The 13,824-nt window shown below is 41.4% G+C and overlaps 1 protein-coding gene across 1 annotated transcript in view; it reads left to right on the top strand.

The window, feature by feature from the left end:
- The window catches only part of LYPD6B (LY6/PLAUR domain containing 6B), a 73,810-nt gene extending 63,878 nt beyond the window's left edge, over positions 1–9,932 (top strand). The window contains exons 4-6 of the mRNA XM_036254759.1: positions 2,511–2,609; positions 7,600–7,730; positions 9,253–9,932. Coding sequence (XP_036110652.1) covers positions 2,511–2,609; positions 7,600–7,730; positions 9,253–9,417 — 395 coding nt within the window. The 3' untranslated portion in view covers positions 9,418–9,932. The remainder of the gene's footprint in view (positions 1–2,510; positions 2,610–7,599; positions 7,731–9,252) is intronic.
- The last annotated feature ends 3,892 nt before the right edge of the window (positions 9,933–13,824 follow it).

The following is a 13,824-nucleotide window of genomic DNA, read 5'->3' on the forward strand; positions in this document are numbered from 1 at the left end:
ACTTTTTAAGACTAATACAATTTTATGGTGAGAAAAAAACATTTTAAAAAAGAGAAAAAGATCTATTTTTTTTTTCTTTTGTGGTACATGTCCCTAGCAGGAACCGAACCTGGGACTCTCTGGTCCGCAGACCGATGCTCCAACCGCTGAGCCAAACCAGCCAGGGCGGAAAAGATCTATTTTAATTTAAAATACATTTTTAAAATAAAGGAACAGAATTGAAACAGACTTATAGGCACAGAGAGTAGACTGGTGGTTCCCAGAGGGGAGGAGGTTTGAGGGACTGGGTAAAAGAGGTGAAGGGATTAAGAAGTACAAGTTGGTGGTTACCAAATAGTCACAGGAATGTGAAGTACAGCATAGAGAATATAGTCAATAATATTGTAATAACTTGTATGGTGGCAGGTGGTACTTGAAATATCAGGGGGAACACTTTGTAAAGTATATGATTGTCTAGCCATTCTGCTATACACCTGAAACTAATAGAAAAATTATATATATTTTTAAGAAGTAAAAACTGCCAGTTATAAAAATAGTCACCGAAATACAGCCCAGGAATTATAGTCAATAATATTGTAATAACTATGTATGTTGTCAGGTGGGTACTAGACTTATCAGGATGATCACTTCATAGGTTATATAAATGTCTAATCACTGTATTATACATCTAAAACTAATATAATATTGTATGTCAACAACTCAAAAATAATTTTTTAAAAAATTATAAAAGAGAGAAAAACCATTTAATGTTTGCTCATTATAGAAAATTCTAAAGAGAAAGAAAACATATAGAAGAAAATAAAATTTATTCATAATCCCAAGATTCAGAGTCGTCTTTACATTTTGAAGCATTTCCTATCACTATTTTTTCTATGTTTGTATTTAAACATCTGATGTACTGAGATCACACAAATTTAATTTTGCAGCAGTTTTCTGCCATTATACAATATTTTGAAAAATTTTCCATATCTTTAAAAGTGTTTTACATTCAAAATTTTTAAAACGATATGGCTGGTCTATAGTTAATTTAACCAATTTCCCAATTATTACCAATACACACACAATCACAAGCAGGCTTTAGGTTGCACCATTTTATACTTTAGTCATCCACCAGCATTGAGTATTAGATTAAAAATTTTTGTCCATCATAGTTGACATACACTATTATATTGATTTCAGGTGTGCAAAATAGTGATTAGACATTTATGTACCTTAGGAAGTGATCCCCCCAATAAGTCTAGTACCCGTCTGACCTCGTACATAGTTATTATAATATTACTGACTATGTTCCCTGTGCTGTACTTTACATCCCTGTGCCTTTTTGTAACTAGCAATTTGTACTTCTTAATCCTTTCCCTTTTTTTAAATGAAGTATTAGTATTTTTAAAACTGTATTAATTTTATAGGTGAAAATGCGTTGCATTATTTTTTTACCTACCCAACTCACTTTCATACATAGGCAAAACTAAAATTAATAATTTTGTGTCCTCTGAACTTCAACTTTTGGTGTTTTGTTCTGGTTTTACGCATCGGTATTTATCCTCCCCTGTATCTGCAATACCCACTGCTCCCTAACTACCGTCCCAGCTGTGGTCAGGATACCAGGATCGTTTGGGGTTCACCTTGATCTGTTTCCTGTTCCAAAAAAATGGAAGAATTGAAAGTTTTACACAGGGTCTAAAGAAAAATGTCAAATGTATCCTACTTTTTACCCATTGTAATAATAAGATAAAAGGTGGGGGGAAAAACATAAAGACAAAAAAACAAACAAAAAAACCAGCAACAAAAAACAAAAGAACAGACTAGTGGCTATCAAACCAAACTGCCAGCAGCTCCCAATTCCTCCTCTCTGTAACACCCTAGCTTGAGCATAAGGGCCTGAGAATTACCAGCATCCCTATATTAAATGTCACATTCCTAGTTGAAGTCGAATCTCATTTGATATGAGGTTAAATACAGCTGTAATGGAAGCACCTGTTGGTGGAACCCAGTATGATTCAATGTGCCAGGAACGCTACTGGACATTTTTCTTGCATCCTCCTGTTTAGTCTTCATCATTACTGTTATTATACATGTTATCATTTCTTTGAAGGTAAGACTCATACAACTAATTAGTGGGAAGAGTAGAGTTCAGGCTTAGGTTAGTCTGACCCCAGCTCTTCTCAGGGACATCTTATCAAATGACTGGTTCCAGGGCTGCCTCCACCCTTGTCATCTCCTAACCTCCACTTATTCCCAAGCTGAAAATTGTAACAGAATGAAACCATGGGTGTTTCAGAGTGGCTTGTGGAATGGTTTTTATTACTCTGTAGATATTTGTAGATGGAATATTTAAAGAAAAGGGAGTAAGGCATTGCCCCAAAGTCTGGCAGTTAAGTCTAGCTCCCTAGAAACAGAAATTCTAAGGATGATGGCTTATAAATTTTGTTTGAGCTAATAGCAGGTGCTAATTGTTGCCATATCTGATGTTAAAAAAATTTTGTCTTTTCACTGTGCATTTTTCTTTAAAGCGACACCATTTCCAAACAGCTTCAAGTGTTTCACCTGTGAAAATGCAGGAGATAATTATAACTGCAACCGATGGGCAGAAGACAAATGGTGTCCAGAAAGTAAGTGTGCGGAGCTTGGAAGACCCCTTTGGGATCATACCTCGCTTAGGTGTCTCTTGACCTCCAACAGGCTGATGATGTTTAGAAATCACAGATTTCTTTAAGAGACCATCCTGACTTCAGACTACTCTGAGAATACTTGGAAACTGATGGTATAGCCTCAATTTATAGTTGTGTGTTCCTTGAGGAGGGATTTCTTAAATAGTGTTTACCCAGGGGAAAAACTAGAGGACAATGTTGGCTAAGGCATTCTAGGAATTTCAGAAATGCTTGATGTCTCCAGAAAAGTCATACTTATTGGCTAAAGCAAAGGATGGGTTTTGTCATCTTGAGATACAATGGTGCTTGGGAAACTCATTCATTTGACAAACATTTGAGTATATTTTTAGTTTGTTTAGCTCACTGATATATCCCCAGTTTAATCCAGTGCAGGACCCACATTAGGTACTCGGTAAATATTAATTGACAGAATGAATGGCTGCCTTTGATTGGGTAGCCAGTGAAATCTTCTCTGAGGAAGGTACATTGGAAAGAAGACCTGAATGACCAAAACAAGCCAGACAGGGGAGTTCTGTAAGAATGGCATGCTCATAAGAGGGAATGGCAAATCCGAAAGCTGTAAGAGGCAAGATTTGGCCTCTTCAGTGAACAGGGAGAAGGCAGGCCAGCGAGGCTCAGTGGGAGATGGAGAAATAACCTCATGGAGGTAAGGACTGGGGCACACAGGACCTTCGTTTTCTGCTAAAGAGTTTGAATGTTATTGTGATGGGAAGGCAGTAAATACAAGATGCTACTTGTGTTCTAAAATATTGCTTTTTGCTGTGTGGAGAAAGAACGGTTGGGGACAAAAGTAGAAGGGGGCACCAAGTAGGGTCTTTCACTGTCTTCAGGCAGAGAAGAGGGAGGCAGGAGTGGAGGGGGCGAGAATTTGAATGACTTCATATATATAGACGTGGAGGTAAAGCAGACGGGATGTCGGCTGGACCATTTGGAATTGAGAAACCACTTACAGGTATAAGGAGATCAGACTCTTCAGATTTTAGAAGTGCCTTTTTTTTTTAGGCTTTCAGATGTAAAAGGCCAAGAAAAATAAACTCTTCCAGAGTTTGAGATTACTAGTTTTGGTCTACTGTTACCTGGAATCTTTTGGAAATTTCTGTATCACATTATATAAAGCCGTGAAGTAGCCTCGCCCCTTCCAGATGAAGCCCGCGTGTGGAGCCAACGGAGAGTACACACTGAGGACCTGTCCTGGGCTTGAGAGTCTTATGCCGTAAATTAGCACAGTGGTTGTGACATCTCCTTACAGAGTATTTTTCATTATTTCTTTTTAAGAATAATTACCAAAATGTTTGTTCATGGGGTTCTTCTACATCTCTGTAGAGCAACACCCCGAGTGTGTGCTTGTCGAGTGTGCCCGTGCACATGTGAGGACTTGTTCACATTTTTTACAGACATTTATCTCAACTATTAGAAAGTTTCTGAGGATGGCGGATGCCTCTCTTTGCTACCTTATTTCCGAGGGTGCTGTTATTCTTGAACTATTTGCTTTAAATTCTCTGGGCAGTATGTGTTAGGACAGTAGTAATTGATGTCCATCCTCTTGTGCCGTAACTCACTGGAAAACGTTTTTCTTCATTCCTTTGAATTGTACCAAAACAGCTCCTACTAGGTCTGCGTATAACGCTCCATTTCTCATGAATTAACCAAAGCCATTCTGCGTGGGATCACACACGGGTATTTCTGGGTTTTAGAATTGTATCTGTTGAAACATGGAAACAAAAGGGGGGGCCTGCTGCTCTCCACCAGCATGAAACGTCAGCGATGGAAGGGGGAAGAAATCGGCTCTTCCACACCCGCCCTGGGAGCCGGGGAGCGTCGCGTGACCCCGCATTCCAGCGGCGTGCCAGCGCGTTCTGCACGGACCCACGCCGGCCCCAGCACACTCGCCATCTGGAATTCTGACTAGGGGTATAATTTCTTACTTTTCAGTTTGTCATTATTGAGGGAAATGATAGTCAGCCATTTCCCGGGGCCAACAGGCCTGCAGCTATTGTTCGTCGTCGTCTCAGATTTCCTTCCCACCTTGCAGCTCTGTTTCTGTGGTCTGCTGGTGTTGTTAAAAGAGGTGCTCTGTGCAGCAGGATATGACAAGAATGACAGTTCCGATTTTGTTTACTCTGGCTTTTATTCTGACTTTCTGGGGATGCGTTAGCATGTGTGACATTTTATATGAACACGTGTCGCTACCAGTTTTCGATTTGTCTTTGTGTGGAGTAGAGTTGAAATGCCTTTCCAAAACATTTGATGGTTCCCTTTCCTTCCGAGCTCAGAAGTCAGCCACTCTTGTAGCGCATGTTACAGCACCATCCAGTTTAATGGTAAGTATACTGAGAGGCAGAATAGTGTCTGGTTAAGAGCATAAACATTGCAAAACTGCCTAGGTTAGAATCCTACCACTTTCTACCTGTGTGAATGTGGACAAGAAACTGTGCTTCAGGTTTTTTAAAATCTGTAACATGAGGATATTAATATGCCTCATCTTAAGGCTTCTTGTAAGGATTGGAAGAGTGCCTGGTGGTACCCACTCAACATGTGTTTACTACGGTTATTATTGGTTAAAACTTACAACAACACTATCAAAAGGCTGGTGCTTTTATCATAATTTTACTTAAAAGAAAATGAACCTAAAGCAATCTTAATATTTGTGTGGAACCACAAAAGACGCTGAATAGCAAAAGCAATTCTGAGAAAAAGGAACAAAGCCAGAGCTATCACACAGCGTGATTTCAAATTGTAGTCATCAAAACATTGTAGTAGTGACAGAAAAGCAGACACACAGACCAATGGAACAGAACTGAGAACCCAGAAATAAACACATATGTAGGCAAATAATTGATGACAAAGATACAAGGAGATACAGTGGAGAAAGGACAGTCTCTTCAATAAATGATGTTGGGAAAACTGGACAGACATATGCAGAAGAATGAAACTGCACCCTGTCTTACACCATACCCAGAAATTAACTCAAAATGGAACAAAGACTTGAATACAAGACAAGAAGCAATAAAATACACAGAAGAAAAACTAAGCTTCTGGACTTTGGTCTCAGTGTTGTTTTTGCATATTTGTCTCCAAAGACAAGGAAAACAAAAGCAAAAATAAACAAATAGGATTACATCAAATTAAAAAGCTACTACACAGCAAAGGAAACCATCAACAAAACAAAAAGGCAACAAACTAAATGGAAGAAGCTATTTGCAAATGATACTTCCTATAAAGGGTTAATATTTCTAATAATAAAGAATTCAAACAAAACCCAAACAATCCACTTAAAAAATGGACAGAGAATCTGAATAGACACTTTCCCCAAGAAATACAAATGGCCAACAGATATATGAAAAGATGCTCAACTTCCCTAGCTATAGGGGAAATGCAAATCAAAACCACAATGAAGTACCACATCACACCTGTTAGAATGGCTATTCTCAGTAAGGCAAGAACAACAATATTGGGAAGAATGTGGAGAAAAAGGACCCCTGGTGGGAATATAAACTGATACAGCTACTATGGAAAAGAGTATGGACATACCTCACAAAATTAAGAATAGAACTACTATTCAGCAACTACTGATCCAGCATTCCTCTTATGGGTATTTATCTGAAGAATATAAAATCATAAAGATATATGTACCCTTATGTTCATTACAGCATTATTTATAATATCCAAGCTATGAAAGCAACCTAAGTGTCCACTAATGGATGAGTGGTTAAAGAAGTGTGGTACATATATACAATGGAATACTATTCAACCATAGAAAAGATGAAATATTGCCATTTGTGACAGCATGGATGGACCTTGAGGGTATTGTGCCGAGTGAAATAAATCAGATGGAAAAGAACAAAAAATATGATTTAATTCACCTATGGAATATAAAACCAAAAAATAACAAATGAACGAACAAAACAAAACAAAGATAGTCATAGATACAATAGACCAGTGGTTGGTTACTAGAGGGGAAGTGGAGGAGGGCAAACTGGGTAGAGGGGTCAAGTACACGGTGAGGGAAGGAAACCGTGGTGGTGAGCATGCAGTAGAGGGTGCAGATATCGCATTCTAACGGAAATTTACATAATGTTAATAACCAGTGTTACTTCAATAAATTTGAAAAATAATAGTAAAAATTAAAAATGACCTTAAAGGAGCTAATGTGGCTTGCTTGCTTGTGACAAAGACAGTTTCATAAGTTTAGTATTCTCAACTTTAGTCAAATACTTGTTCCCATTCTATGATAGTTCTGCTGCAGAACTAAAGCACACTCTTCTGGGGTATTGAATGAAATCACTTTTTTAAAAGAACCCTAAGTAATAAAATGTGAGTGGTTAAAGCTATAAGGATAACTCCATGTAGAAATTAGTCAGCTATAAGGGGGTGGGGAGGGAACAGGGAAAATAATAGTTAATTAAAGAAGAGGAGAAAAATAGAAATACTTTGAATAAGGAAGGTGGTTTTGAAGTGTACTTTGAAGCATCTGCTTTTCATTCCACACGGACTATTAATGTATCCAATGTTGAATAATGCAACAAGTGTTCTGATCCATTGCATTTTAAATGAACATTTTTCATTTTATTTTAGAGTCCTAGAACATGTGCCCCAGAGAGAGAGAGGAGGTGGAGACAGAGATACTGACACTCTCACATGACATGGGCACACCTGTGGTTCTGATGAAAAGCTTGTCCGTTTTCCCTCAGCTCTAGCTGGCACCGAAGGACAGGTGCCCATTTATATTCATTTTCAAAATACACACGTGCTTCGGAAGTGCATGCCTTTTCAAAACACCACCTGCGTACCCTAGAGTTCCCAGCCACTGTATTTCTTGCCTAGAAACCCAAGGAGTATCCTGAATCGTAGTCCTTTCTGAAGTGATTGTTGAGCGTCTCTCTTTTGCAATGTGAAAAATGAAGTCGCCTTCCCTTGTCTTCCTGCCTAGATACGCAGTACTGTCTGACAGTTCACCACTTCACCAGGCATGGGAGAAGCACCTCCATCACCAAGAAGTGTGCCTCCAGGACCGAGTGTCACTTTGTTGGCTGCCAGCACAGCCGAGATTCTGAACACACAGTAAGGGGAGAGCACATATGTGTGTGTGTGTGTGTGTGTGTGTGTGTGTGCGCGATGTCACTGTCCTGAGGTTTCTTGCTAGTCACAGGGAGGCGGGAAGGACAAGTGATAGGGCGAACATGCTTCCACCGTGAGGAGACTCCTTTGCAGTGATGCAATGGAGACCAAAGAGAAGTGGAAGACTTTCTGTTCTTTAACAAAAAAGAATGTTCCTGAAAGTGAATGACAGTTCCCCGACTCCAGGGCTAGACCCTAGACCTTGGACTTCGGGTGAATTTTCCTGAAGTCAGGTCCAGAAAGCCAAGAATAAACCATCCATGAGAATGACAAGTACCACAAAGCTTAGCGCACCTGGTGTGTTTATGGCCAGAAATCACCAAGAACACCGCACAGGGAAGCTGGAACGGGGCAAGAGGAGGATGGTGGCACCTTTTCCTAACAAATTCTCACCCACCACCTCTGCTTACACGAGGGAGTGAGAGTCTGAAAGATTAACCTCAGTTGAATACCATGAACTGCAGATACACTTTAGATCGAACTCTCTAATTTTCTCATTCTATCATTCTAAATGAGCATTTTCCTTTTGTATATGTCTGGAATCCTGAAATGTTTGAGAAAAAAATTACTCGAGAGAATGTTAATTTTATGAGGTTTTAGAACTTGACTGAGCCCCTATGTACAGAAAATGGTTCTGATGCTGGTGGCGTCTAGATGAGCTACATCGGAGAACCTCCTGGGAGCTTTAATAAGCTCTGTTGGTGAGGGTAGGGTGGTGTCCCAGACCAATGGAAACAGAATGTCAGGGTGGGGTCCTGGGCATCAGGACCTTTTTTTTTTTAAAGTCCTCCAAGGAGATTCGGATGTGCAGCCTAAGTTAAAAACCACCGAGGATACGAGTCGCTGCCTTTATCTTCCCTAGCCATCTCGGAAGCCTCTCTGAGTGGCTAGGATCACCAGGTTGACACACTGTACCAGTTACTATGGCAGGAGATGGCTTCCCCTGAAAACACCGCGTGCTATCAGGGAGCAAGCATTTTTCATCACCCAGCAACCATAATTAGGAAGCCACCGCTGCTGTAATGATGGTAATCAGGTGTTAGTGTAAACAATAGAGGGTCATTATTATGCCCTAACAAGGGGTACCGAGAAAGGAAATCAATGACCAATCTAAGATGTTCCTAGCTTTCAGTTTTGTTTGAGTGGTTTTCCTTACAAATCTTTAGAAGATTAGTTGACTCAATCAAACAGTCTTATTCAGTTTCCCTTCCTCTTCTTTCCCTTGCTGATGCTTGGGTTGATATAGATAAATCACAGTTAAAAAGAAAATATCCCCTAGATGCTCCTCACTTTCAGTGGAGGGAAGGCTACCCAAGGGCCTGGGTGACTCACAGACGGGTTAACTAATTCTGTCTGTCCTCAGAGCTCAGGAAGCCTTTCTTTTGTCTTTTACTTGTTTGTTTCACCTTTCCTTCTTCTTCCTATTATTCATTCTCTCATTCCCCTTATCTTCCCTCTGTGACAGGAGTGCAGGTCCTGCTGCGAGGGGATGATCTGCAATGTGGAGTTACCCACCAACCACACCAACGCGGTCTTCGCCGTCATGCACGCTCAGAGAACGTCCGGGAGCAGTGCCCACGCGCTCTGCCTGCCCCTGCTTGCCTGGGCCTTCACGCTTCCGCTGATATGATGCCGCCATTCCTAGGAGGAGCAGAAACCAGCCCCCTGAAACACAAACTGAAAACTGTGTCAACAGTGAACTTTTGAGCGGAGACCAATCTTGCAGTTGGTGGAGAGTACACATTGACTCCAAAGCAGAACACAGTTGTTTGCTTTTAAAATGCTCCTGCATGAGGCCATGGCATCAAGGAAGGGAATTTGGCCCAGACCTTCAGGATTCCAGGTCAAAGAGGGTGCATTTTGTCACTGTTGCAAGGAGGATCCTGCCAGCATCCCCAGCGGGCAGGTTGTAGTAGCCTGTTGTCCCCGCCGAGCAGGTCATTAGCTGAAAGGACTGACCCCTTGACCTCACCGACTCCTTCAGAGGCTGCTGGGTCAGGGCCTCTCTTGCTGTGATTAGCTCAGAGTGTCTCTGGGAACCCTAACCCTTCCCCCGACAAGAAAGCAATTTCCCTGCCAATGTGTAGCCAACGACAAAGGCAAATACAGTCATCCCTCGCTTAACACTGTTAATCAATTCCAGACTCTAGCGGTTGCACCTGGCGTTGAGGGATTCCTAGGGTGCTCGAATCCATAGGCCTACAGTCCATACATACAGTATTTTTAATTGTAATGCAGGGGTGTATAACTGACTCAGACAACCAAGTGAGCGCTGTATCATTTTCACTGTCTTGATCAACTTTTTAATGAATATATTTGAGAAAACCGCGATAGAGTGAAGCTGCGAAAGTCAAAGTGCGAAGTGGCGGGGGACGACTGTATAGGAGAAAAACTTCAACTGAACTCTTATGAAACCCATTTGCTAATTGGGGGGGATGGGATAAAGCTTTTAAATTATACAGTGTTAAATGCATGCCTGTGTGTTTCTTGACTAAATGAAGATCTCCGGTTGTACGCATCTACCAGTGTCATAAAGGAGGTCACTGAAGTTATGTCTTCCATGCACCCTCGGTGATATTTTCTGGCTTAAAGGATAACATTTCATGTCAAAGCAAGTAGTATTTTTTTTTGGTGGGGATGATAAATGCAAAAGTAGTGAGTTGAGGAGGTCAGGAAACCTCCCTGATCAAGGAGGATGATAACTTATCACTTGATGTACCCTCAGGAGTAGCAGATTAACATCAGAGAACCTGGCAAGATGGTCCTCCTTCCCCACACAGTCAGCTTCTCTCTGAATGGCAGGGCCACCAAGAGAACCTTTCTAAAAACATCCTAAAACATTTTGTCTTATCGCCTCCCTTTCCTTTTATAATCGTCTCAGAATTTCAAATGAGCTCCTCCTTTTATTCTTAGATTCCCGATTTCCTGCCTTTAAACACTCTGCCCCTGTATGTATAGTGATGAGTTAATGGAGACATGTTTGTTTTGTTTTGTTTTTAAATCCTCACCCGAGGACATTTTTCCATTTTTTGTTCAGATAGAATGGGGGGGGGGAGGGGGAGAGAGGAAGAGAAACATCCACATGAAAGGGACACATCGAATGGTTGCCACCCACACGACCCAACCAGGGCCGGAGACAAACTGCAACCGAGGTACATGCCCTTAGCGGGAACCGAACCCAGGTCTCTCAGGACCGCAGGCCGATGCTCTAACCGCTGAGCCAAACCAGCCAGGGTGAGACGTGTTTGTTTTTAATTGAGCATCCACCATTAGGACACCAAGTGCTTCACAGAATCCATTAATGATGCCATCCTTACCACGTGCACTCGCCTGTGATGGGAATCGGCAAATTATGGCCCATGGGCCACGTGTGTCTCACCGCTCTGTCTGCTACACTGCTGCAACATATATACTATTGCGTGGCTGAAACAAAAATAGTCAGTCCTCACAGTTCTGGGAGCTGGGAAGTCCAAGATCAAGGTGCTGGCAGATTGGTGTTTGGTGTGTACCCTCATGCTGGTGTGCAGAACACCATCCATTTGTCTGCTCACGGGCAGAGAAGAGGGAGAGAGCTCCCTTTCCTTCACTTCCTTTTAAGGGCACTAATCCCATTCATGAGGGCTCTACATCCATGACCTCATTCTCTCTCAAAGGTCCCCGTCCAAATACCATCACATTAGGAATTTAAGATTCAACACATGCATTGGGGTGGGAGGGCACATGTAGTCCATAGCAACTATTTATTTTTGTGAATAAAGTTTTATTGGAACACAGCCATGTCTTTTCATTTACATATTGTCTATGGCTGCTTTCATGCTACAATAGTAAGGATGAGTCGATAGATGCAGCAGAGTGTGTGTGGCCCACAGAGCCTAAACGTTTCACTGCCTCATCCTTTACAGTAGAAGTGCTGACCTCTAACCCCCGAAATGGTAAACCTGCATTGGGGAAAACTGCTTGCTTTGCAGGGACCGTGGTGCTCATGGTGGTTACTCAGCCTCTGAAGGGTTTGCCAAATCACTTCCCTTATTTTCTTCGTCTTCGCATCAGTGATTTTTCTTCTCTGTTTTGTTTGTTCCACTTGTTTGATTTCATCTCTTAGCAGGTATGTGCTGATGTCAGGTTCTGGGCCGTGTGTTTGTTTTTTCTCGTCATTGACGCATGGGAGCGTCTCAACTTAAGGCTCTTCAGCTGCCAATAAAACAGGGAGGAGGCAGGCACCATTATCTCCTTGCCTCTGGTTCAGCCATAGACTCACCTGGAAGCATCCGTTTTGAAGCCTGCTATAGATTTATCCCACCTTTCACTCAGCACCTTGAAGTATTTGAGTTTTCATAACGCTGCTTGTTTGAAATTAATTATATATGGCTTCACTTGGAATATTTTAATAGCACCTTTGCTGTCTTTTTATTCCTCAGGGTTTCTTTTGACTGTGTAATTGACAAATCGTCTGGTTAAAAAAAACCATTAGCAGACATTTTCTCTCTGATTTTGTTTCTGCTGTCTAGATTAATGAATTTTCCTGTGTGTGTGTGTGTTTTCTTTCCTGAGGAAACATCTTAATTTTCCCTTCTTCACCCCCACACGTCATCTTTGCATGGATTTCAGTCCTCACCACCACGTCCATAAGCACTTCAACTAGGGCTATGTTGAGCAAAAGACAGAGAAGGCACAGAGGACACAACTCATGGCAGAGACAGCCGAGGAAGTACAGGTGCCAAATAAAGACGTGGAATGATCCACTGAATCTGAATTTTAGAGAAACAGCAAACAATTTTTTAGTATAAGTCCTTCGTGAACTCCTAAGTCTGGCTCATCTAAGGCAATGTTTCCAAGTCTTTGTAATAAATCAGAATCCTTTGTGTAACTTCAGAAGGACATTCTCAGGGCACCCTGGGGACGTTGATTCAATAGATCTGGGGTGAGGTGCAAGCCTAACCCCAATAATTGAATGTTAATTTAAAAAAAAACAAAAAAACTCTCAGGTGATTGTCATGTTAGCCAGGTTACCCTTCACCTGAGGGGCTCACTCCTTCCTTTGGAGCCCAGTCCTTGACCACATAACCGAAATGCTAATGAATAAGAAATATATGCACAAGTGACCCGGGTTACAGTGGTTCTCAAAGTGTGGTCGCCAGACCAGCATTACCTAGAAACTTGTCAGAGATGCAAATTCTCCATTTCAGACATCGAATCGGAAACTCTGTGGGTTCAATCTGCATTTTATTAAGGCCTCCAGGTGCCTCTGATGCACACGCAGGCTTGTGAACCACTGGAGCAGAGAAGTGCTTTTCCAAATGTCTTCAGTAAATGGGTCCCCGGTGCTGCATCATGAGCATCACTCAGGGAGATTATAAAAAAGAGAAGACCCCAAAAAGGAAAAAGAACAAAAATAAAGAAATTGGAACTCCAGAGAGTTATATTTACTATGTTTGAGCTGCGTCAGAAAATCTGTATTTTTAACAAACACCTCAATTAGTTCTGATACACAGCCACTTTGGGAACCATAAACTAGAGAATAAGAGATGGGCGCAATGTTGGTGACCAGAAGGCCCAGACTCCAACACCTGATCTTCAAGTTCTAATATGAATGTCCTATGCCTTATAAGTTAACTCTATGTGGTGTCTCCAATGTCATTTAAAAAACCAGAATACAAAAGATAAATCCAATCATTAGAGTCTATTACATGAATTTTTTTAGTCCATTGCATAGGGACACTGGGATGGCCAAGTACCCCAGGCCTCAGCCTAATTTAATTTGCTGCTAGCGAGCAAGAAATCAGAAATACTTTGTTGTCAAAGTACAGTGAGAACTGGGGTAGTGAGGGCAGGAGAGGAGGGGAATGTGTGGATTTGTTGTCATAAAAGAGACACAGGGATTAGCTATAAATATGAGGAGGGTCTGAAAGAATGGCCTGTCAGAAGACCATTTTGAGTAGATCAGCATTCTAGAATAAACTTTGAATTCCCATCCATCAGTTACTTTCTAAAAGAGAGAGAGAGAGAGAAAAAAAGGTACCGAAAACACTTTTACCCC

This window comes from Molossus molossus, unplaced genomic scaffold, assembly GCF_014108415.1.
Source record: "Molossus molossus isolate mMolMol1 unplaced genomic scaffold, mMolMol1.p scaffold_m16_p_11, whole genome shotgun sequence".
Taxonomy (NCBI): domain Eukaryota; kingdom Metazoa; phylum Chordata; class Mammalia; order Chiroptera; family Molossidae; genus Molossus; species Molossus molossus.